The sequence below is a fragment of the Palaemon carinicauda genome, chromosome 40, assembly GCF_036898095.1.
Source record: "Palaemon carinicauda isolate YSFRI2023 chromosome 40, ASM3689809v2, whole genome shotgun sequence".
Taxonomy (NCBI): domain Eukaryota; kingdom Metazoa; phylum Arthropoda; class Malacostraca; order Decapoda; family Palaemonidae; genus Palaemon; species Palaemon carinicauda.
The window spans coordinates 62642721-62667760 of NC_090764.1; the positions used below are offsets into that span (position 1 = coordinate 62642721).

The following is a 25040-nucleotide window of genomic DNA, read 5'->3' on the forward strand; positions in this document are numbered from 1 at the left end:
GAGAGGTGAATTTCCCGTTCTCCGTTTTTATACGATCACGAGTTATTCAGGCCTCCTCTTATTATCAGAGTTGATGATAGTACGTTTAATGTTATACACGTTTTATTGATGTGGTTACTGTTAATATAGCTAACACTATTAGTAGGAACGTTAGTGTATGAGTCATTAATTGGGGTCGTTTTATACCGACACCCTTAGCTCCGCCTTGAGTTATGCTTAGCTCCGCCTTGAGTTATGCTCCGCTATAATGGATACTCATTGGGTGAGAACTAGTCAAATATTTGGAGTGCAACGGTGAAATCCGGCACTCAGACTCCGGCTGAGACCTTTTACACACGAACCTTTGTCATGTTTGATCACAATTACACCTTTACGGCCCCTTTTTTCATCGAATCTCCGGCTTCGCTGGAGATAACACAAACATTCATTGAGGTTAATGTTATCGTACCGGTGACGGTCACGATATAACGATGACGGGCCTTTGCTACCGGATCTCCGGTACAAACAGAGATCAAGCAGACGTCCAGAACCGGAGTTAACAATGTGATACCGATGAGGATTTCACAGTTTCATTATTACGGTCCCTTTTTCATCGAATCTCCGGCTTCACTGGAGTTAGCACAGACATTCAGTATTGGGGAATGTTATCGTACCGCTGAGGATCACGTTTTCACGATGACGGACCTTTGTCACTGGTTCTCCGGTACAAACAGATCAATCAGACGATCAGAATCAGGGTATGAACCCTTTTTCATGAATAATCACAATATCGTTATTACGATCCTTTTCATCGAATCTCCGGCTTAACCGGATATCGTACAGGCGATCAGCATTGAGGTTAATATTAGATTTCCTCTGGTGTTCACGTTGTCACTATGACGGACCTTTGTTTGTACCGGAGATTGTTACCGGAGCTCTGGTACAGACTGAGATCACTCAGACCACGGGTGGCCAATCTTTTGTTTTACCTGTAAAGGAAAGGATTTAACATGAATACAAAAAATATATGAACGTAACTATGCCTACAACATCGTGTTCAAATAGAATTAAATTAATTATGCCTATATTTATGCATATTCAATCCTAACTATGTCTAAATATGGATAAATATCCATACAACATAGTGTTCAAATAGAAATAAATTAATTATGCCTATATTTATGCATAGTCAATTCTAACTATGTCAAAATATGGATAAATATCCATACAACATAGTGTTCATATAGAAATAAATTTCCACCCAGTGGCGAATGCGCCAACAGTGTCACATTTCATGAATACAAGTGTCGCACTATACCCCAAAAGATAGTACATTAAATGACTTTTCTTTAAAATTGCTTTTTAAGAGTTATACAGCTGATCCCAGCCTGTGAATAGGATCACTAACCAAAGTTCAAGGAACATCCAGACTTATGTCCCCTTTCTGTTACAGAAGGTTCACCTACATGGTTCCCATCAGGATGATGATGAATCTCTCTGGCCTGCAAGAGAGGCTCTCCGCCCTTGGGTATCAAGGTTGGGAAGGAATGCTCCATCTAGAGGTCCCTATCTCCTCGGAGTGTCCTCTCTAAGGTTGGACAACGACCCCATGGACGGGCAGGTAGGTGGGGATGAGTTTTGAGCCTTCAGCTTTCAATTACCTACGTCACCGACCTAGGACCCTTAAAGGATCCTGATGTTCATGTTACCCTGCATAAACCGTGACTGCTAAAAGCAACACATTCTAGGGAAAACCAAGGGGCTATGACGCAGCTCTAAGGTATGGTGGTGAGTCAGAGCCGTTCAGGAACTCGGATATAGATGGTACCATAAATCTGGATGGCATAGACGTCCTCCCTCTGGGGGACCTAGATTTTCCTCCCAGTTACTAGAATTCCCATTCAACGGATTCGTTCGATTGAAAGAGATTGCCTTGGTTAGGTTAGACAAGGTACCGAAGGTAACGGTATTATTTCCTAAAGGGCAGGCCCGATCTGTCTGGACCAGGATGTTGTCAGTCTTGGGGGTACGATAATTCCAAGCTCTGCCCTTCCAGTTCGACCTACACGTTTGTTGGTCTGATCGGGTTAGTTGTGGGAAGTACGTTCTGTCGGAGACCTCTATCAGACAGGAATCGATAGTCGGTTACCCACTCGTCATCACAGCCTTCCTCTGGTTCGACGCCTTTGCATCTGAATCCCCATCATCAGGTGGTCTACCTCACTGATTCCCCAGGTACACAGCCCAACCCCGTTGGGATGTTTTGCCTGCATACAGCCCTAGATCCGAACCCTCAGGCTCCTTTCATGGACACCAGAGAGGAAGCTACAGGAGTAGAAGACAGTCCCGCCATCAAGGGGGACCTAGGGAAAAGGGGGCTCGGAGAAGGGAAGGTCCTAGATTCACTCCCTCACAACGCGGTGGTCCCGGTAGGGGGAAGACTTTACCACTTTCGAGACCATTGGACCTTCGGTCTGTGGGATCATAGCATAATCTCTAAAGGTTTGAGATGAAAATGGCCTCAAGGTCCTCCTCCTCCACCAGTGGCCTTCTCCCAGAAATCCACTCCCATCCTGAAAGAGTACACCACAGGGTTACTCAAGAAAAAGCAATCAAACGGGATCGATCACTGAAGTTCCAAAGCCGCCTGTTCACATTTCCGAAGAAAGGCTTGTCGGCATTGAGAGTGGACCTGGACTTGTCAAGCTAAACTCTTTCATTCTCTGCGACAAGTTCCGGATGTTGACTATCTCTCAGGTACGGACCTTACTTCCCCGTGGGACCGTCACCACCTCTGTCGATCTTACCGACGGCTATTAGCTTGCACCTATAGCTCGAAACTTCTCTTCTTATCTGGGTTTCCGCCTAAGAAGGAGAGCCTTTGTGTTCAAGACATGCCCTTCGGCCTCAACATTGATCCCAGGATATTCACGAAACTGGGAGAGGCAGTGTTAGAACAACTCAGGAACCAAGAGATACAGATCATTGCTTATCTGGCCGGTTGGCTCATTTGGGCCCGGCCGGCCATAGAAGGCAACAGAGCTACGAAGGAATTACTTCGATTGCTCGACAACCTGTGATTTCGGGCCAATCTCCAAAAGTCTCGCCTGCGACCATCAGGCCACGTAGAATGGTTAGCCATTCAGTGGGACCTTTCGAAGCACACGTTGTCTCTCCCTTCCAAAAGTAAGAGGAATAGGTTCCAAGATCAAGAATTTTCTCAAACACAAACAGGTGTCCAAAGAGCCTTAGAAAGTATCCTCGGCCTTTTCCAATTCACTTCAGTAACAGATCTCCTAATAAAAGCCAAACTCAAAGACATCAATCGATTTTGGAGAAAGAGAGCTACAGTACCTATAAGAAGACAAGGTCTCAAAGATCCCCTCTGTCTGGAAAATGAGACTACGCCCATGGTCCGAACCGAAGAACCTCTCCAAAGCAGTTCCTCTACAATTCCCACCTCCACAAGTGACATTCCATTCAGCCGTGTCTCTAAGTGGATGGGGGGATTACTCCGAACATCAGATGTTTCAGGTTCTTGGTCACTCGCCATGAAACAGTCCCATATCAATGTTCTCGAAGCCATGGCAGTGTTCTTGACCCTGAAGAGAGAGACTCCTCCGAGGTCGACCCACATCAGAGTAGTGTCAGACAGCACAGATGCAGTACACTACATCAACAGGGGAGGATCCAAGTCACCCAACCTGAATCAGATCCTGGTCACTTTCTTCGCCTGGGCAACAGAAAAGAACTGGTTCCTGTCAGCACCTCACCTAGCGGGAGGCCAGGATGTGAGAGCGGACTCACTATCCAGGACGAGTCCCCTGGAGTCAGAATTTCATTCCGGTGGATACTCAGGCTCGTTCCAGGCATCCAGGTAGATCTATTCGCAACTCAGATCAATCACAAACTTCCTTGTTATGTGACCCCAACCCTGGACCCTCGGGCTTATGCCATGGACGCATTACCCCGGGATTGGAACCATTAGAAGAAGATTTCCCTATCTCCCCCAGTGAATCTTCTAAAAACTTTTACACCAACTACGCTCCTTCCGGGGCGCAGTGGCTTTAGTACCACCTCACTGCCCAAGAACAGTTGGTTTCCTCTCCTCCTCGAGTGGAAACTCCGTCCCATCCGGATCCCGTTCCTCAAACTGACCCGAGTATTCCAACTCACTGTGTCAGATTACTCAAGGATGGCCAAAACTCTAACTTTGTGGACTACAGGAAGTTGGCAGCTCGTAGAGACGCGAACATTGAACCGGAAAACGATCTCTTCATCGAATCGGACAAAAGGGACTCGACAAGTCGCCAATATGATTCGGCCGTTAACCCCCAAATAGGTGGTCCCCTTGGAAGGTTATTCCTCTTCTCCAAGATACTTCTCTGTCCGGTCACCACTCTCAGGGCCTTTTTAGCCAGGACTGCTACCCGATCGTCTGGCCCCTTGTTTATCAGAGAACAAGGAGGTACCATTTCCATACGTGGTATTAGGCAATAGATCCTATACTTCATTAAACAAGCCAATCCGGGATCATTTCCCCATGCTCATGATATCCGGTCCGTAGCTACCTCCATCAATTATTTCCAGAATATGGACTTTGATGACCTTTTAAAGTACACGGGTTGGAAATCTCCTATGGTCTTCAAACACCGCTATCTAATGAACTTACAGGCTCTTAAATACCCAACAGTTGCAGCTGGGAGCCTTATCTCTCCCCAGTGATCTTTTGTTCTTCCTTTCATCCATCTCTTTTCTTCTCCCTCCTACCCGCCACTCGCACCACGACGCCGCTTCCTTGGTGGTTCGTTAGCCCTAAGTTTATTTCATATTAGGTTATTATGATTGTAACTATTATTGATTACCGTTGTTATAGGGTTGGGATATTCTTAGCCATGTCAGTTTTGTTGCATGTTTCCTCTGATACTCGGAGGCTTCCCTGTTATCATGTTTGTTTAACCTTACTCCCACTATGCCCTGTGGCTAGTTTGTGTTATGCCTACTTAACTTAATTATTTATGATTTTCTTTACATGGTGTTGTTTCTCTCCCCTCATTTAATTAGTTGTTATTGTTGGGCTTGGAAGGCATTCTCTGGTACATTTTCACCGGCCGCCACAGGTCGACCCAGAAAATGGATTTTGACGAAGGAAAAATCTATTTCTGGGGAGAGACCTGTGGCGCCCGGTGAAACCCTTCCCCTTTATTTTACACGATCCCACCCTTTCCTTTCCAAGCCGTCATGGCCATTACAGAAGGATGTTGTTCAGATGGCGCTCGCGTCGTGGCGTGGGTGGTGTGGCGCTGGTGGTTGGCTAGGGCCTTTGTATCGGCCCATCCCTTTGACGAAGGAATTAACTAAATGGAAGACAACCTGTGAATAGTGGTTTTCACGCGCCTTTGCTTTATACACGACACCCAAAAGGTGCTCGCGCGAGGGTTGTAACCTCAGCATTCCATGCTTTTATCTTTCTCTGGTATAATTGGAAGGTTTTATCAGAAAAGATATATAAGAAGGACTCTTTTCACCGGGCGCCACAGGTCTCTCCCCAGAAATAGATTTTTCCTTCGTCAAAATCCCTTTAATTGGCAAATTGTTCTCTGTCCAAAAATGTACCGTCATTTCTTGTTCAAGGTTTGCTCATTTCATATCTTATAAGTCTTTAAGATTCTAGATACTTATAAGGAGTAAACCTACATCTCTTAATTTTTGCAGAATTCTGACTTTTCTTATGGAGATTATTGGCCTCTAGTTCCTATGGTAGCTGCTGCCGCTGTGGTCTTAAATTTTTCTAAGTTCAATCAAGTTTATCTCTTTTTTGATTGTTCAAATATCATTATAAAAATAGTTTTGAGGCCTATATTGCAAGCTGTATTTGAGATTATTTTGATTTACATTAAATCTAAACCAATTGATTCTAGAATTTTAATTATGTTATACATGTCAAATTTCTTGTTGTCACTAATATGAACATCACAGGAGATTCATAGAATAAAACAGAATTTTAATAGTATATTATTTTGTTTCTATATTCACCTGATGTTCATATACATGCCCAACCTCCTCCCTAGTGAATTGTGATGTTAAGGAATAGCGATTCAAAGCAAAATTAGTAGCTTTTATTTCTTCTGTTGATCTCACCATCGAATCAAGGGAGGAATAATAAAAAGTTTGGATTTATAGATGAATGTTATTTTATGCTGTGAATAATTTCCATATCACTTTTACTCTTTCAGGGAAAGCTTCGAGGTATGAATGAACTGAGTGGAACTCTTACACTTTCAAGTAATACTGCTAAAGCCAAAGATATATTGACAAGAACTTACGAAACTGCCAATCTTCTCCAAGTGCAGTCTTCAGATGATAAAATCTTGAAGTGAGTATTTTATCATTTTTGGGTCTGAATGCAGGTCAAGGACTGAATTTATTTAATTGAACATTAATTTTTATATTATTAGATATTTCATTGAAAGGGAATCACTGATTTATGTGTTTAGGGCAATGATCTTTGTTCCAGCACAACATACAAACCTTCTGCTCTTTACTGAGGAGTATTTATTTCAGCAAAGCTGAAACTAGCTGATAAGCTTTTCTTACAGGGTATAACTACCCACTGCTAGTTAGTGGATGGGAGAAGCGGGGTATCTTAGCCTCCTCCACTCTTACCAGCATTGGGGACTAACCGCAACTTTTTAATTCAGCCCGGTGAAGGGCAGGCGTGTCTCACTCCCCCCTTAACATTTATAAAATTTCCCAACTGCCCTAAAGTTAAAACTTTCAGCCTTTTTCTTTTCTGGTGTGACTGCCTGTGAGGATCCCTATCATGCGGGTTTGTCCGGTCACAGAAGGGCGCCGGTGCGGCACCTTCATGTCGGCTAAGGAGACCGATTCTCATGGTCTCTGTCCTGCATGTCGAGGTCACTCGTGTAAGCAGGAGTCTCCTTGCGCAATGTGTAGGGAGTGGTTTAGATTTGGCAAACGAAAGAAAACGAAGGCTAGAAGAGACTCTTACCCCTCGAGGTCAGCCTCGAAGGGGAGAAAGTTTGCCAAATTTCTCCTTTGTCTCAATCTCATCATTCTGACTTTGCTCGAACAGCTTTCCCTGGGGGCCAGTCGAGTACGAGTGGTGCACAGGTAATACCAGGATAACCTTGCCTGAAGACTCCCTCCGCGGCCTCCCCCAGTGGGGCAGCGACAGGTTTCTACTCATGAGTCTCTCTCTTTCTCAGATGATTCCGTTCGTCTGATCTGGTCTTACATGGGGATGACAGGCCCTCCATCAGAGGAAAAGCTGCAAGAAGTCTTATGATTGGGCGTGTGTGCACACTCAAGTGCTGAGACTTTGTCTCCTGCTCACCCCGATGTTCTCCCTGCTTCAGCAGGAGGATGGTAGCAGTTAAGGACAAGCACTTCCCGGAGTAACTCGTCACGAGATCTTGAGGTCTCGAGAACGTGCTTCAGCTATATTCTGGAGGTTGCAGAGGGAGTTGATCCTCAGGCCTGGTTCGCCCGTACGGAGGAGAAACGAAATGCCCAGCCTGGAGTTTTGCCTCTAGGTGTTGGACAGTCTACCCTTCCGGGGGGAAGATGCAGCGCAGAGGTTCACCTCCAGGTGTTAAACAGTCTACCCTTCTGGGGGAAAACAACTGATCACCACCTCTTGAGGGTCCTGTTCCTCGCCCGCTGGGAGACGCTCTGTTAGGAGGAAAAGGGGTCGATAGATTCTCCCACTTGCAGGAGGAGCGTTCTTCTCCTGAGTGGTCACCCTCATGGGGTTTCCACCGAAGGGCGTTAGACTTGTCTATTCCCTGCTCTCAGAGCTAGAGGAAGAAGATGGGAGGAGGTTACCATCTTTTCTCCCATCTTGTCATAGACTGCCAGGCCAGTCTCTCACGAGACCGTGCCTACAGGAACCAATTCACCTGAGTTAGAACCTGTCTCGCTGCTGTAGTGGTTTGTGAACTGTGGCCAGATATAGCACATAGACTGCCTAGTATCCGAATGCCAACCACACTCCAATGTTCACTTCACAAAAGAGGTAAAACAGTGGCAAACCAAAAATCTGAATAACAGGTCAAGAAAACTTGGCACTGGGCACCACCCCTTGATTTTATACTGGGCAAGGGGACCCAGCTAAAAATGTAACTGCATTATATTATTCAAAGGTAAGCTGTTTTCAGGTTATTTAAGTACAAAAAAACAATGATACTAAGAAAAAAAAAATTAGTAGCTGAGAAGGGGACACAGTGGTGTAAAGTACTGGAAAGAAATGCTGTCTTCATAAAACAAGAAAAATATTTATTTGGTGAAAAAGAAAAAGGTTTATATTATTCCTGAGAGAAAAAGTACAGAACTATAGTATGAAAAGTCAGATCTTCAAAAAACATAAGCAGAGACATAGATATATCCAGGCAGAGCCTTATAGGAATCAATCTTCTAAAAGATAACAAGACAAAAAAATTATTTGAATAACAAAAAAATAAGAGCTATTCACATGCTGGACTCTCATATGGGTTCCATATACAAGAATAAACAAAGGCACACCTAACTGTGTATCTATTTGGGATACAGTACATTCAAATAGAAGTAGCTTGCCTCAAGATCAAAGGGATTATAAAACAAGATTGCACATTGAACCTGATTTACATTCTCACCTCTACTTCAGAAAGACAACAAAAAAACTTACAGTCCTTGATGTCATGGTTATTTCACACCCATGAAAAGGGATAAGAGGTGAGACTAATTATAGTAATTTTCTGAGGCACTCTGGATTGCAAAGTCACACACATGTACCTCATCTTGTCTCCCTAGTAGGTGTAGGGTCTTGCTATCATTAAATGTTAAAAGAAATAATAACAGATTAAGGCACTTCTTTGTGGGGGGACACTTTGGGGGATATAAAAAATGCAACAAATAAAGTGTTTTTCATAAAATCCAAACCATGAAGCTTTTTTTCACACAAACCATCACTTATTGCATTGCAAGCGTTCAGCTTCCTGTTCTCTCTCGCTCTTCGGGGCTAAGGAAATAATGAACTCGTTTCCTTTGGGAGAGCAGGAGAGCCCCTCTCTTAGACGCACTCGTAAGGGATCCTGCAACTCTGTTTCGGGAGGAGAGGCCTAACGCAGCTTTGCGTGCCTTAGTCTCCAAATGAGGAGGGAAGGAGAGCTTATTCGCTTGAGTCGAGTAAGCGCGATAACCTTTACGAGAGCGAAGCTCCTAGGCGTGCTAATAAGATCTTACAAACCTTAGATCCCTATTCTAGGGAGAAGGAGCGGGTTGAGGAAGGCGAGCGAGCCAGCTCGTCTCAGCCCCCCCCCCCCCTCACGATTCTGGTTAGTCACCTCACAAGCGCTTACCTGAGAGAGAGGAGAGAGGCAACCCAGCGTTCACTTCCTCCTCTCACCTGGCAAGCACGCTCCCACACCTGAGCAATCAGGTAAAAGCACATGTGCTAGGATGTATGATTATTTGTTCCCTCGCCAGTGCATACAGGAAGACGGTGTTTTTCCAGTGGAGCGCCAGTGTTCACAGCTAGAGCCCGCTCGACCAGAGCGACTTATAGATGAACAGTGGGAAAAGGACTTGCAGCATTACTAGAAGTCTGCTCATCCTCTCCCTTCCCAGGACATACTATTTAAGCCCAGGGAATACAAGGGAGGCCCTCCGGGAACTTCGTTCTTGAAGGATAACCATTGATGTCAGGACCTTACCCAAGCAGTGAGGCAGGCAGTTGGTATCCCATTAGGTAGTGATGGTCCAGCATACCCAAGGGAATCTAGCATAGCTAGACAGCCACAACATCCTTCTCCTGTCTCCCAGTGAGCTTCGAGGTATGAAGATTACATCAAAGCCAAGAGTCATGACCATCCGGAACCGGGCTGGGAACGGTTGAAAGTGATTCCGATCACAACCAAGAGGAAGAGAAGGGACCATGTGGCCATCACTCCCCTGATGGGAGATACGCTCCACGCTCCACTCTCGCACAGAGGTCTCTATCACAGAGAACTATAGCCTTTCAACTATAGAAGTGGGCCAAGAAGAACCTTCTTCATCACTAGCGAAGGTTCCTCCTCCTCCTCTGAAAACTCTTGAAGGCACGAAACCAATGGAAGCGACCAGGGAGGAGGATTCCTCCCTATTGGACAAATTTGAAAATTACCCAAGAGAAAAAAAGGACTCTAAGATGTTGCCCAAAAACTGGTGTTCTGTGAAAGAACATCAGACTCGAGGGGAACGTTCTTCTGTCCACGCTGCTCCCGTAAGACTGGGACATAGTGGACTTCCCCCAGAGCCCACTCCTCAATGGGAAGAAACCAAGTTGATGACCTCCACTCTCCCCGGGCTGCTGTGCCCCTATGTCCCGTAAGACTGGGACATAGTGGACTTCCCCCAGAGCCCACTCCTCAATGGGAAAAAACCAAGTTGACGACCTCCACTCTCCCCGGGCTGCTGTGGGTGCTAGCTCAGGAGAGGAAGAACCTTTCAACGATGGCTCGGAGCACTCAGATGGAGCGGTGCCAGCTTCCACCAGCCTGAAAATTACACCTTTTTAACAAAACGACTCGGACCGGATCTTTTTGCAGGTACTTGCTTGCATGAGGAAGGTTAATAACATGGAAGAACCTGATGAGATTCCGCCCAAGGGCAAAGTCACAATGCTGAATCAGTTTTCAGAGATGCCTAGACCTACTAAGACCAAGGTAGCCTTACCTTTTTCGAGGTGGGTTAAGGCAGCGAAGAAGAGAGCGTACACTCAGGTTGCAGGTACGTCTCACTCTCTTCGAGCAGTGGACTCCTCTAGGCTTCTACCTTCCATATGTAAGGCAGAGAAAGTACTTTGAGGTGGCGAGAGATGACCCTTTCCCCCTTCCACTCAATTCAGCCAGCGTATCTCTGACCCAAGGTTCATCTTTGGCCAAACTGGCAACTCTGCCAGTCCAGTTCTATGTGGCAGACTCCGCCAATATAGAACGGGTTGCTAAGTGCGCCTTGCAATCCGCTTCTTGGGTGGACTATTGGTTGGGCACGGTTGATTACCTTGTTAAGATGGAGGACTTCTCGACACCCAAGGCATTATTTGCCTTCCTACTCTCGGGAGCAAGGACTCTTGGATTCCTGGGTCCTGAGAAGAAAAGATGCTGTAATCTCAAGATTCCAGAGACAGGGGCCCCAAGAGGGAGGCAATGAAACTCCAGAACGCCACTTCCTTGTTCAACAAGGTTAACATTGAGGAGGTCACGAAACGATGGAGAAGAGTCAGTCATGACACTCTTCTCCGAGTAATTACCTCTCGCCCCTATCAACTGGCACCACCGTAGCAGAGGCAACCATCTCCTACACATTGAGGCCATAGAAAAAGCACCGAGGAAGCGGGCAGTGCAACGGCAGGAATTTAGGTAATGGTAATAAGAAACTCCAGCGATGATGTTCCTGCTAGGGAGGGGGTAATCCCACAACCTGTCTATCAGTGTGGGGATGCCTAAAAAGCAGATTGCAGAGGGGTATGCACTAAGGAGCCGACCCTTGGTCAACTTCCATATCAAAAAGGGGATACTGTGCACCGTCCCTTTCATCGATTCTCCCACTCCTCTGGCTCTTGTGCCAACGATGACAGAGTCCTCTGCGGCAGTATCTACGAAGGACCAGGCCCTTTGGGCTGAAGTGCGGACCATGCTAGAGAAGGCCGTTCCCTAAAAGGTCCCGGGAAGGTCCCCAGGCTTCTACAGTCTCTTATTTCTTGTAGAAAAGGCGTCTGGAGGTGGAAGACCCGTTATCGACCTATCAGCTCTAAATGAGTTTGTTCAGCAGACTCCATTCAAAGTGGAGACTGGTCAAACGGTCAGACAGGCTGTCAAACCTCCCAACTTCATGATTTCATTGAAATATGTATACTTCAAGATCCCAATACATCTGTCATCTATGAAGCACCATAGCGGGACAGATATACCAGTTCATGGTGCTGTGCCTCAGTCTGTCCACAGCACCCCAGGTGTTCACAAGGGTCTTTACGCTAGTGTCCACCTGAGCATACAAGAATGGCACTCATCTTCTTCGTTATCTAGACAATTGACTGATTCTGGCAGACTCGAGGGAGAACCTTCTCCACCATCTGTGAACTAGCTCCTCGCTTTTTGCCAGGATCTGGGGATCTTGATAAACCGTGAGAAGTCTCAACTATAACCAGTCCAAGATATGGTATATCTAGGGATGAGAATCAGGAGAGACTGAAAGAGATAGCCCAGAGCTTTCTCTCAAGAGGTAAACTGCTAGCAAACCAATGGCAGAAGCTGCTGGGACACCTGATATCTCTAGAGAAGTTAGTGCCCCATGGCTGTCTCCGCATTTGGTTTCTGCCCTGACAGCTGAAGACCTAGCTGTCACAGCACAGAGACCCACTGAGTACCCTAGTACTGGTGGGACCCGAGCAGAAGAGAGACCTGGGTTGATGGGTGTTAGACACCAATCTCCTCAGGGAAGTAGATCTTCTCTCTCCTCCCCGGATTTGTTGCTCTTCATGGACGCATCAGAAGAAGGGTGGGGGGCTCACCTGTTACACCTGACAGCATCTGGGCTTTGATCCAAATCTGAAAGGTGGTGCCACTTAAACCTCCTAGAAATGAGGGCAGCCTTCCTTGCTCTAAAGCACTTCCACCAGCTCCTTTTGGGGCACTATGTAATGTTGATGAGTGACAACACTACAGTAGTGTCCCACATAAAAAAACAAGGAGGTACCCTTTCACAGCACCTATGCCAACTAAACATAGAAATCCTCAGGCGGACAGAAGAAAATTTGGTAGCCTGAACAGCCCGCTTCATCCCGGGCAAGAAGATTGTCCTGGTGGACAATCTTAGGAGGAAGACTCAAATAGTTAGCTCTGAATGGTCCTTGAATCCACAGATAGCCAACAAAGTCTTGACTTTGTGGGGTTCACCAACAGTAGACTTGTTCGCCAAGTCCCTCTACTGGAAACCTCCGGTGTACTGCTCTTCAGTACCAGACCCACAGGCATTCTGGCAGGACGCTTTCCAACACCCGTGGGACAGAATGGACGTCCATGCGTTCTCTCCCTCTGCCCAGTAAAGAGGCTATTGAACAAAGTTAGGGCATCGCAAGATCTAGCAATAACCTAGCTCCGATGTGGCAATACACAGAATGGTTACCGGACCTTTTGCATTTTCTCACAGAGGCACCGAGAAACCTCCCTCCACTTCCCAAGCTTCTCAGACAACCACACGTGAAGATATTCCACCAAGCAATTCCATACCTAAGTTTTCACGCCTAGAGGTTATCCAGCAACTCCTCACAAAGAGAGGCTTTTCGAACCCATTTGCTAAGCACATCGCAGGATACCTCTGGGAGTAGTCGTCTGCAGTATACCAGGCGAGCTCCGTCTTTTGTGGTAGATGACGTGGACGGAGTCTCTCTCCTCTCAGTGCCTCCATTCTAACAGTAGCACTGTTTTTTACTGTACCTCAGGGAGGAAAAATTTTACTCGGTGTCGGCAGTGAAAGGCTTTTGCTCAGCCTTGAGCCTTGTTTTCAAACTGAATGGAGTTAACATTTCCGCCTTGACGGAACTGTCACTCCTCATACAGTTTTTAGTGAACATGCCCCCAGTCAGAAGATAGACCACCTCCTGGGAACATTGTCAAGGTCTTACGTTCTGAAAGGAGCTCCCTATGAGCCTCTGTCAAGCCTCGTATAAGAACTTGACCTTAAAGATGGCTTTTCATCTGGCCCTGGCCTTGGCAAAGAGAGTCAGCGACCTGCATTGTCTTTCGTACATCACCCATTCAAGGGGATGGGGGCAGGTCACACTCAGTTTCGTCTCTGAGTTTGTTGCAAAAACTCAAAATCCGTATGTAGCAGATCTTAGATTCGGTCCCTTTCGGATTGAGAATATTGTATTTAATCTGTAATATACAATCCTGATCTACTGTTACTATGCCCGGTAAGGGCAATGAGGTTATATCTTAAAAGGACAAGAAGAGCTCGACCCCAGATCAACAGGCTCTTCGTTAGCATGGGGAAAACCAAGAGGAGAATCATGAAGAACTCTATCTCCTCTTGGATCAGGCAAGTAATAGAAAGGGCACTGGCCTCAGACACCTCGCCATAAGGTAGATGTCCCTGTGCACATGATGTCGGGGGATAAAGTACTTCCCTGGCATTTCAAAAGAATGTTTCTGTATTATAGGTACTTCAAGCAAGCAGGTGGAAATGTCAAACAACGTTCACCGCCTACTACCTTCAAGATGTAACCCACAGGATCGTAGACACATCCTCAATAGGTCGTGTGGTGGCTGCTCATAACGTGATCTAAACACCTCAGCCGCCATGTGGGACAAGTATCGGAGGGTCGAAGGCGGAGGTTACCTCTTAAGTAAGTCTAGGATGAATGTGCAAGTGACTGGCCACTTGCTACTTCATTTTCCCCTCTCTTCGGGCGCAGCATCTGAGGGATTCTGCACAGCTGACCTCGTTCTTCTGTGGGCAAGTATCACACTCTTTGAACAACCTAATATCCTGTATATGTATATATTTGTTATATTCCCGTCCTCCTGTCAGAGGGGAGGCAGGAAGTACTTGCTAACAGAATGATTCTTTATTCAACAGCAATGATTGCCCCAGCCGTCATCCTACAAGGATAATGTGTTGCAGGATCTCTCTAGGTAACCCTGTACAAGAGGCCATCCCGGGACAGTTCCAGTTAGTTGGTCACTAACTTCCACCCACCTAAAGCTGAGTCTCCTCAGTAAAGAGCGGAAGGTTTGTATGTTGCGCTGGAACAAAATGACAAATTTGGAAATAATTTTTATTTTTCCTAGCAATACAAATCTGGAGCTCTTTATAAGTACTGTACTCGCCAGCACCAACCCCCAAAAGTCCTGCTGCAATTATAAAAGTGACAGTTAGTCGCTAGTGCTGGTGGGAGTGGTGTGGCTAGCCTACCCCGCTCTTCCTCCCGCTAACTAGCGGTGGGTAGTTATACCCTGTAAGAAAAGCTTATCGGCTAGTTTCAGCTTCGCCGAAGTAAATACTCCACAAGAAAGAGCTCCAGGTTTATATTTCTAAGAAAATTACAAACAAGATTTATCATTGCAACAGTACAGCTACTATTATAAAGACGTAGTAACTTTTATGTTTACTCGGTCACTCATCTTTTACCATACTGTAGTGAAAAATATTTGCCCGTAACATGTGGGTACGGCATATAAAGCAAGATACGTGGATGAAAAAATCTTCTGTGCATTTTTGCAATGAATCCTCTGAGTATCTTTGACACGATTGTGCATTGATCCGGTCACTTTAGGTAAGTGGAATGAGAGTAATACCAGGTCTCCATAGAATTATAGTCCATGTTACCTTTACCCGACACAAGTCAGACCACTGCATGTATGTCTTCTAATTCTTTTAACAAATTTCATAATTGTAAGTAGCCTAAACAAACTACTTACTGAAAGGGTATGTCAAACATGGGTTATATCAAATGCATTTTACTATAAAGTTTGAAATTTGTGAAGGGGATCGCCCTGTGTTAATTTTCATGGATTCCTGTATCAAAAATTGTGAATCTTCACTGCACCACAACTAAAGAGTCTTGGGAGAAAGTATCGTACTAATTCTTTCGTAATTAACTGAGTTATTGTGTTTTTTGTGCTTGAGGTATATGGCACTACACAGGTCATCATACTAACGCGACACCATGTTCTCGAAATCATGGTAACCTATGATAAGTACAGTACGGTCCCAAATTATGCAATTCCCCATTTATGCGGTGGTTAGTTTTCATAAATAAATTTTCTGTATCTGAGAAGCTGTTCAAAGTTTGCAAGTCAAGCACTACAAAATGCATCAAATCTATTGTCTTTTTAAGTATAGTGTACTGTATATTGGTAGCCCTAAATATGGTGCTTGATAATAAGTGTTACCAAACGATATTTACCTTACATTTTATTAATATCCTTTCATAATAAATAGCCTATTTAAGGAAAAATTCCATATCAACAATGAAATAAACTTCAACTATGCAAGTCCAGCTGACAAAATATGAACAAAATTGAGGTTACGTTCTCGGTAATCTTCATCTTTCTCTAACCTTTTGATAATTTTAATGGCAGTGTTAATAATGGTATATTAAAGCATTACTATTGTTTAGTACAGTATATATAAAAGCTTTATTTTTCCTAGTGGGTGTTCAAAGTTTTCACACATAGGCTGGGTTTGTTTATCGGAAGTGAATAGCCTAAATTTTGGTAAAGAGTTGGCAATATTTTGTCATATTTTAAACAATATAGATTTGCTTTACAAAGATTTGTATTGTATGAGAGAGAGAGAGAGAGAGAGAGAGAGAGAGAGAGAGAGAGAGAGAGAGAGAGAGAGAGAGAGAGAGAGAGAGAGATGCCAGAAAACTGCAGGTCATTGTCTGTGTGTGTGTGTGTGTGCGTAAGAAATAAAATCTTGTTCACATATGGCAACCTGAGTTTAAGAATGAAATTAACATGACTATTGTTAGATGTGGTGATCAATTACTCTCTCTCTCTCTCTCTCTCTCTCTCTCTCTCTCTCTCTCTCTCTCTCTCTCTCTCTCTCTCTCTCTCTCTCTCTCTCAATACTTACATATAGATAAGAAACCAAAACCAGTTTTCTTAAAAAGTGTCGATTTAATACAAAACAGAAAAATTATTCCGTGTATAAATCCATTTCAATCCTAGCTTAAAATATGGCATACGATATCATCAGCAAACCACTGTTTTTTAGGAAATATAATTTTATTCTAGAAAATTGCTACTATTTAAATAGTTAATTGTGCTTTGAGAAAACATGTACTTTTGTTTTAAATTTTGGGTGTATTTTAAAAATTGATTATTGCTGACTTCTTTTTGTTTTACTTTTGGCTGTGATCAGATCAGCCGATATCTAGCTGCCGCTGTTAAGAATATGCGCATACGAATACAGTAACAAAGTATTGTGTATACCATTTCTTAACTTATTTAAAATGTTTATACCATTAATATTACATAAGGACCAATGTGTTATAACCTATCATGTTTTTTGTTTAGTACATTTAAAACTCTCTCTCTCTCTCTCTCTCTCTCTCTCTCTCTCTCTCTCTCTCTCTCTCTCTCTCTCTCGCCAGGCTACCTTTCACTACCTCTTAATTTCTTACCTCTCTCTAACAAATGAAATTTTTGTTGCTTTACAAAGTTTCAGTTATATTAAAAATCAATCATGGTTTAAATTTTCCTTACTTTCTCCAATCTCGCACCATTTCTGTCACTCAAATGTTATAGCGGTAACTTTAAAAACTGGCCCAGTACTTTCTTCTCTCTTTTTTTCCATAATTGAGGTGGGTACAAGTTGACTTATAACTGAAGTTAGGAAAAGTATTTTGGATATGGAATGGACAATTATCTTTCATAACAGTTTAGAATTATCTTAAATTATCATACTGTCATTAGAGGCAGTTTGTTGATTAAATGCAAACAAATATGTTTTTCCTGTTTTGCTACGTATGTAGGAATTTATATGGATATGGTAATTAAGATATTTGTAATGACATATTTACTAAAAGCTCTCAATATCATTAGTTATCACCTTGATCATTTGTTCTAAAGCATTCGTTTGTTCATTGTGATCGACGATGGAGTGTACAGTAAACAAACGGAAGGTTTTCGTTTTAGGTGCGTGTTTAGGAAAAACTTTATTTAAATCGCATTCATTTCATTTACTTCAAAGTTCTAAGAAAAATTAAGTAGAACAACATTGGTATTAGCAAAATCTTATAATCAATACTTGGTAAGATAGCTGTTGCTGCAAAAAGTAACCTAAACACAGATGTGTAAAGGTGTTCGTTTCCTCGCTGTGATCAGAGATGAACGTTAACAAAACAACAGATTCCGTGGTGTGCTTAGGGAACGCATGATATAAAATTGCCTTTATTTCATTAATTTTGGATTTTCAATGATACAACAAAAGTTAGTCCATACAGTGATGGTTTTGCTATTCACCAGTTGTCTTATACAACAGATTTGACTTAAACATTAAAATTACTATTAAATTTAGGTCGTGTTATAAGGGGAAATATATGGTATGTACACCCTTCTTGGTTGTAATTTTTAAATTTTTCAAGTTATTAAAACTTAAAAATATTTTAAATGTTTTATCTATTTATAAGAACAAGTTAATATTAGAAAAAATACGATATAGTACATAGAAAGAAATGAAAATGGATGGTAAATGCATATGAATAGGCAAGTTTCTGTTTGCCATGGCCCTAATGGAATTATTCCTATTATGTGTTTTGAAACATGTGATATTCCATTTATGCGGGGCCATTTATCAACCAAATTCTTCCATAATTCGGGGCCCTACTGTATGCTATTCTTATAGAATAGGTAAAAAATATCGCACTATAAATTGTATGTTTGGCAGCTCAACACTTTCTCTCATTGTCTCAGTGAATAACAAAGACAATTTGTTGAGCCTTTCGCTCTTATGCTGGGCTCACACATTCACGATTTTGCTCCCGATTGCTCCCGAAGACAGGAAAATTGGTTGTTGGCAATTATTGAAGGTGTAATGGCCGAATATCGAAGGGGTTTTTTTGTCATGTCCGTGAGGTTGGTACGGATGTCGGGAAGCGGGGCAAGCCTCGTGGCGTGGGGCCACGTGGCCCAAACCAGGCCAACCATTTAGCGCCATACTAAATGGTCGGGGAAACTGCCATTTATCAAAATTTTTAATGAACTTCGGAATGCATTAACTCCGGAATGCATTTTCTGATCATCGTAACGTGTCTTTGATCATCCAAACGTGTCTTCAATCATCGAAGAGCGTTTAGATCATCATAATCTAGAATACGATGATCAAAATGTGCGCACGAACTTCGGTGAAAAAAAATAACCTCGGTTGCAACCTTCCGATGATTGTTGAACGGCTGCCGAAAATCAAATCGCTTCTTACGTCGATCATGCAACTTCCCGAACATCGGTAAAGGGGGCTTGGCCTAATTTCCCTAGCACACAACCGATCATCGTAAACCTTTACAATCATCGAAACATAATCGTAATACTGATTCGACAGTCATAATACAGTCGTAGCGTGGTCCCCGATAATTCCAGATTTTCGGCCTGTGACTTCGATCTGGGCCCTCCAATCGCACATAATCGTGGAAAATCGGCAATTTTTTTTTTACGATGGAACAAAAAATCAGCATCGGGAGCAAAAAATCAGCATTGAGAGCCATAATCGGGAATGTGTGAAGCGAGCATATGTGTGGTCACTTTTTTTGCTATTTATAGTGCTAGTGAACTTTAGTAGTACTGTATCCTTATCATGTCTAAAGCAAAAGAAGAATCCTATAGGGATGTGGGGGGCTGGATAACTTGGGCCATGTTTATGGTAATTAGCAAAGAAAGCTATATAGTAAGTTTAGTAATTTTTAAAGTATTTGACAATAGTTTCTACTTATCATTGATAATGGAAATAGTATTTAACGGTGATATTGTGATATGCTTCTTCGTGTTCTTGTTGCAAAACTTTGAGGGCTGATATCTTGGCGTTATAGTTCAACTTCTCTCCATTATTTACAAAGATATTTCTAATCCAAAGACATTGTTGGAAAAGAAAAATAAAAACACAATAATTTGATGGGAGGAGTTTAAATTGTAAGGTTACTTGAAATTTTGTATAATTTTCAAATTGAAAAAAATAAAAATATATAAATATCAATAAAATAAAAAAACAAAGATGAAGAAAATTCCTCTAAGTAATATTTCCACACTCCAATTAGCATTATTCATAGCAATTTATATTCAATTCAATGCAGTATTTTTCAAGAATAAAAAATACACATTAATTCTCACTGAAAAGTTGTTTACAAAAGGTGGTCGATGATAAGATTTCTTCCAGATTTTATACCCTTCCCTACTTTATGTCAAGGCTTCTGGGTATTTTAACTAGAGGGACACTCAGTAGAGCACAGACCTCCGCTGCGGCGATTATTTCTCAACCTTGACCTTTGACCTTAACATGTATCAATGGGCGTGGATTTTAATACACTCAAATATGAACCAAGTTTGAAGTCTCCGTGACAACGATGTCCAAAAATTGGCTGGTTACATGAATTGGACATTTTACTTAACCATGACCTTGAACTTTGACCGTGACCTTCCAAAATGTAATCATTTCCAGCTTTTTACATGACAGTTAATCCCTGCAAGTTCATTGCACTATGATTAAAATTGTGGCCAGAAAGCTGTTCACAAACATAGGAAAAACATAACCTTCCAACTTCGTTGGCAGAGGTAAAAATATTTAAGAGGGGTAACAGTAATACATTTTGTTCTTTTTATTCCTTGGTTTAATAACAGGTGTATAAATTGCACTTTCAAATGTACATGTTTTGTGAACTTCAGTACTTTACTATTCAAAATAGTATAAGCAAAGCTATCAAAATACTGTACATACTATAGCTTGGAAGTAAATTTAAGTATATAATTGCATATGATCTCTCAACATTTTACCTGCCATCTTCCTATTAATGATACCATAACTTTTGACATTTTTTTCCAGATTTGGTGGTCAGACGGCATCAGGAAAGGTTCTAGTATTGCTTAGCTTAACAGTGCCAGAGGATAATCAAGAGTCTCTGCTTACCATCAATTGTGAAAAAATGGTGATATCTTCCATGCTTCTCAAAGAATTTCAGTCATCATTTTCCAAAGCGTAAACATTATAAGACTGAATGAAACAAATTGGATTAGGAATGCAATATTATTTTGTTGTACTAGTAATTCAATCTTATTGAACTTTCAACATTAATGGAATCTGCTTCTTTGTCTCCTTTCTTCTCTATGGTTGATATATATATATATATATATATATATATATATATATATATATATATATATATATATATATATATATACACAATTGTAAAATACAGTGATGGATTTATTTTTTGTGTATTCTAACAATGTTAATGGTAAAGCTCAAAAATGTGTGAGAGATTGTTCACCAGTTGTACAGCTTGTGTAAGAGTCGGCCTTGACTCATTGGGCTGATAAATCTCATCCTTTTACTGATAATAATGATGTACAGCCTATAAATTACAGTATTTTTAGGGAAAGCTGATGCTATGTTATTTTGCACGTCATAGTTTAGCATTGATTTTTATTTCAAAAGACTCAGATTAATGTTATAATAGATTCTTATAGAACAATGAAAAGCCCAAGAATTTTCATTGCATTTGCTTCCCATATATGAAAAAGGCTTAAAAGCAAATTAAAATAAATTATATTAAATAAGTGAAGGTTTTATATGATTAACAAACAAATAATGATGAAATAAATATATATTAGAGGAAATTTTGCTTGAATGCATACCCTTAAATGTAAGTGCTAAATGATGTACAATCCTGTTCAAAATTCTTGGTACTCTTAATCTAGATTTTTGGACAAATGGTTAACCTAGAAATCAGCATCTGCCAACTACTATACAGCAGAGGGGCACCAAAGTTCTTGAAGTGGCGAATTTGAAACCAAGAAGGACGCGTTCATATAATGTATGCATTAATAACTATCAATGTGTGTCTGTATTTTGTGGATGTCTATTTTTCCTTCTATCAACGTCACAGGCTACTGTAACCAATCAACGATTATTTGCAAAGCAGAGTTGCTTAAAACTTAGTATATATACTATTGTTTTAGGAGTTTAATAAGAATGCACAGCTGGAGATAGGGGTGGGGGTCAGCTTAGCTTATCCCTAGTTTGTTGTTTTCTGATAGTCCAGTAAGAGATAACTTTATTTTATGCAAAAATCAGTGTTTATTATAATGGCTGATGTTGATTATTTTAGTGATTCAGAAACAAGTGCTGATAATTTTGACTGCCATAATGAGTATGAAAAGTGATGATTATATCAGTGATACTGACATCTGTAATGGCGATCTTGTCATTGAACGTGTTGCTTCCTCCTGGGAATGTGTTTATCCGGCTAAAGGCATTGATTGCGGGAGTGATTTCGCTTTTACCCAAAATAAATGTAGGTCCTTTAGGGATTCCTAACCATAATGCAAAGCCTATTGAATACTTTTGTTTTTTATAACATGATGAAATAGATATTTTTCTGTGAAATCAATAAATATGCTGACAGATTTTCAGGTATTAAGGAAGAGACTATCCATGAAGTAAATACAGAAAATGGATAGCAAATGCAATAAGGACTTTAAGGAGTTTATCAGTGATAGATCTCATTGCAACATCCCTCAACCGGAAACTTCCAGTATACTGCTCTCCGGTTCCAGATCAGGAAATGTCATTTGAGAAGGCCTTCCAACGTCCATGGAACAATCTGGATGTTTATGCTGTTCCCCTGTTCTGCCTAGTAAGGTAAGTTCTCAACAGGGTCAGATTGACTCACAACTCCAGCATGACTTTATAGCTCCGCTATAGCCACAAGTGTAGTGGTACCCGGACCTTCTACTGCTACTGATGGAAGTTCCAAGGAAGCTTTCTCCCTTTCCCGATCTACAACAACCACACGCACTGGTCTTCCCCAACTCAGTGGAGTCCATATATCTTCATGCTTGAAGGTTATCCAGCGTCTCCACACTCTTTGAGGATTTTCGCAAAAGGTTACGAAACAGATGTATGGATATCTCAGGATGTCATCTTCCTCATTTTATCAAGCAAAATGGGCTATTTACTGTTTCTCTTTGAGGAAAAACTCTGCTTAGTGTCAGCAGTGAAAGGATATTGCCCAGCCTTGAGCTAGGTCTTTAGACTGAAAGGAGTCTATATTTCCTCTTCAGTAGAGCTGTCTATGCTCATATGAAATTTTGAAGACCTGCCCTACGTCAGAAGTGAGACCGCCTTCCTGGAACGTGACCAAAGTTCTCCATTCCTTAAAAGAGACACAGTACGTGTCGCTGAAGTTGGCTAAGGACCATGACCTCACCTTGACAATAGTCTTTCTGGGTCGACCTGTGACGGCCGGCGAAAAAGTCCTTCTTTGTACTTTTTCTGATATAAATCTTCCAAATATACCAGAGAAAATTAAAAGCATGGAATGCAGAGGTTACAACCCTCGCGCGAGCACCTTGTTGGTGTCGTATATCTAACAAGGGCGTTTGAAAACACTATTCACAGGCTGTCTTCCATTTAGATAATCCCTTCATCAAAGGGGGAGGGCCGTGACAGGCCCTAGAGAATACAGTTGGGTTACCCTACCGACACCTACCACTCGCGCTCACCAGGTCATCCTTCTGTTTTGGACTTGACCGCAAAGTTGATAAGTGTTTTGCCCAGTGTTTTTTCGAAGTGATTGTCGTTAATTCAACATGACTGACGTTGCTACTTCACCCTTACCATTGTTAAGTACCATAGTTTGTTTTGGCAGCTTTTGACAGTACCGGGCATTTGTTCTGTTTCCAATATGGTGGTTTTTAGTTTTGGAAGCGATTGTCCTGCCGAGGTATCGGCAGCCATTTTGGGTTATGTTCGCTTCGGTAAATATTCTAGTTATTTTTGCCCATCTGGTACTCTGTCATCTAGGTTATATCACTTACGTTTTATGGCCTTTTTGTGTTATCATTAATTTTTATTAGTTTATACTATGGTACTTATTTGCTTGCAAGTCCAATTTGGACCTACGAAGAATAGCGATTTAAAGAATAGCGAATTAAAGTTTAGCGATTTAGTCTGTTAGTTTGTACTCGCCTCAGAGGCTTCGATTTAGACTATATCCTTGTTTATTTGTTACGTTGTCGTTATTCTTCGTTCTTGGTTATTACAATTACTAAGAAAAGCAATCAATTTTATTAATTTTCTTGTTTTATTGTGTGATGTTAGTTTTTTATTATGTAACCTTGAGAGCGAAAACAGAGACTGCTCGTTCCCTGTTCTACAGATATGAGTTATCCCTTCTCTCGTTTTCTTTGTTAGCTCGAGTAAGAGAGGTGAATTTCCCGTTCTCCGTTTTTATACGATCACGAGTTATTCAGGCCTCCTCTTAGTATCAGAGTTGATGATAGTACGTTTAATATTATAAACGTTTTTATTGATGTGGTTACTGTTAATATAGCTAACACTATTAATAGGTACGTTAGTGTATGAGTCATTAATTGGGGTCGTTTTATACCGACACCCTTAGCTCCGCCTTGAGTTATGCTTAGCTCCGCCTTGAGTTATGCTCCGCTATAATGGATACTCATTGGGTGAGAACTAGTTAACGTACAGGAGCAGATTTTTGGAGTGCAACGGTGAAATCCGGCACTCGGACTCCGGCTGAAGCCTTTTACACACGAACCTTTGTCATGTTTGATCATAATTACACCGTTACGGCCGGCTTCACGGGAGATAACACAATCATTCATTGAGGTTAATGTTATCGTACCGGGGACAGTCACGATATCACGGTGACGGGCCTTTGCTACCGGATCTCCGGTACAAACAGAGATCAAGCAGACGGCCAGAACCGGAGTTAACAATGTGATACCGATGAAGACTTCACAGTTTCATTATTACGGTCCCTTTTTCATCGAATCTCCGGCTTCACTGGAGCTAACACAAACATTCAGTATTAGAGAATGTTATCGTACCGCTGAGGATCACGTTTTCACGATGACGGACCTTTGTCACTAGTTCTCCGTTACAAACAGAGATCAATCAGACGATCAGAATCAGGGTATGATCCCTTTTTCATGAATAATCACAATATCGTTATTACGATCCTTTTCATCGAATCTCCGGCTTAACCGGATATCGTACAGGCGATCAGCATTGAGGTTAATATTAGTTTTCCTCTGGTGTTCACGTTGTCACTATGACGGACCTTTGTACCGGGGATTGTTACCGGAGCTCCGGTACAGACAGAGATCACTCAAACCACGGGTGGCCAATCTCTTGTTTTGCTGTAAAGGAAAGGATTTAACATGAATACAAAGTAAACTGTACTTACTTTAATGACACTTTGAATTTGCGTTGGTAATATTCAATAGCTATTCTTGAAAGTCCTAATAAAAATATATGAACATAACTATGCCTATATTTAT

The 25040-nt window shown here is 42.0% G+C and overlaps 1 protein-coding gene across 2 annotated transcripts in view; it reads left to right on the forward strand.

Moving 5' to 3' along the window:
• The window catches only part of rb (adaptor related protein complex 3 subunit ruby), a 262024-nt gene extending 240730 nt beyond the window's left edge, over positions 1-21294 (forward strand). Inside the window, exons 15-17 of one of the 2 annotated variants that reach the window (XM_068363805.1) lie at positions 6216-6355; positions 20560-20739; positions 20779-21294. In XM_068363805.1, the coding sequence (XP_068219906.1) occupies positions 6216-6355; positions 20560-20716 (297 nt within the window). In that variant the 3' untranslated portion in view covers positions 20717-20739; positions 20779-21294. Of the gene's footprint in view, positions 1-6215; positions 6356-20559 lie in introns of both variants that reach the window. The other variant, XM_068363804.1, reaches the window with a different exon arrangement.
• The last annotated feature ends 3746 nt before the right edge of the window (positions 21295-25040 follow it).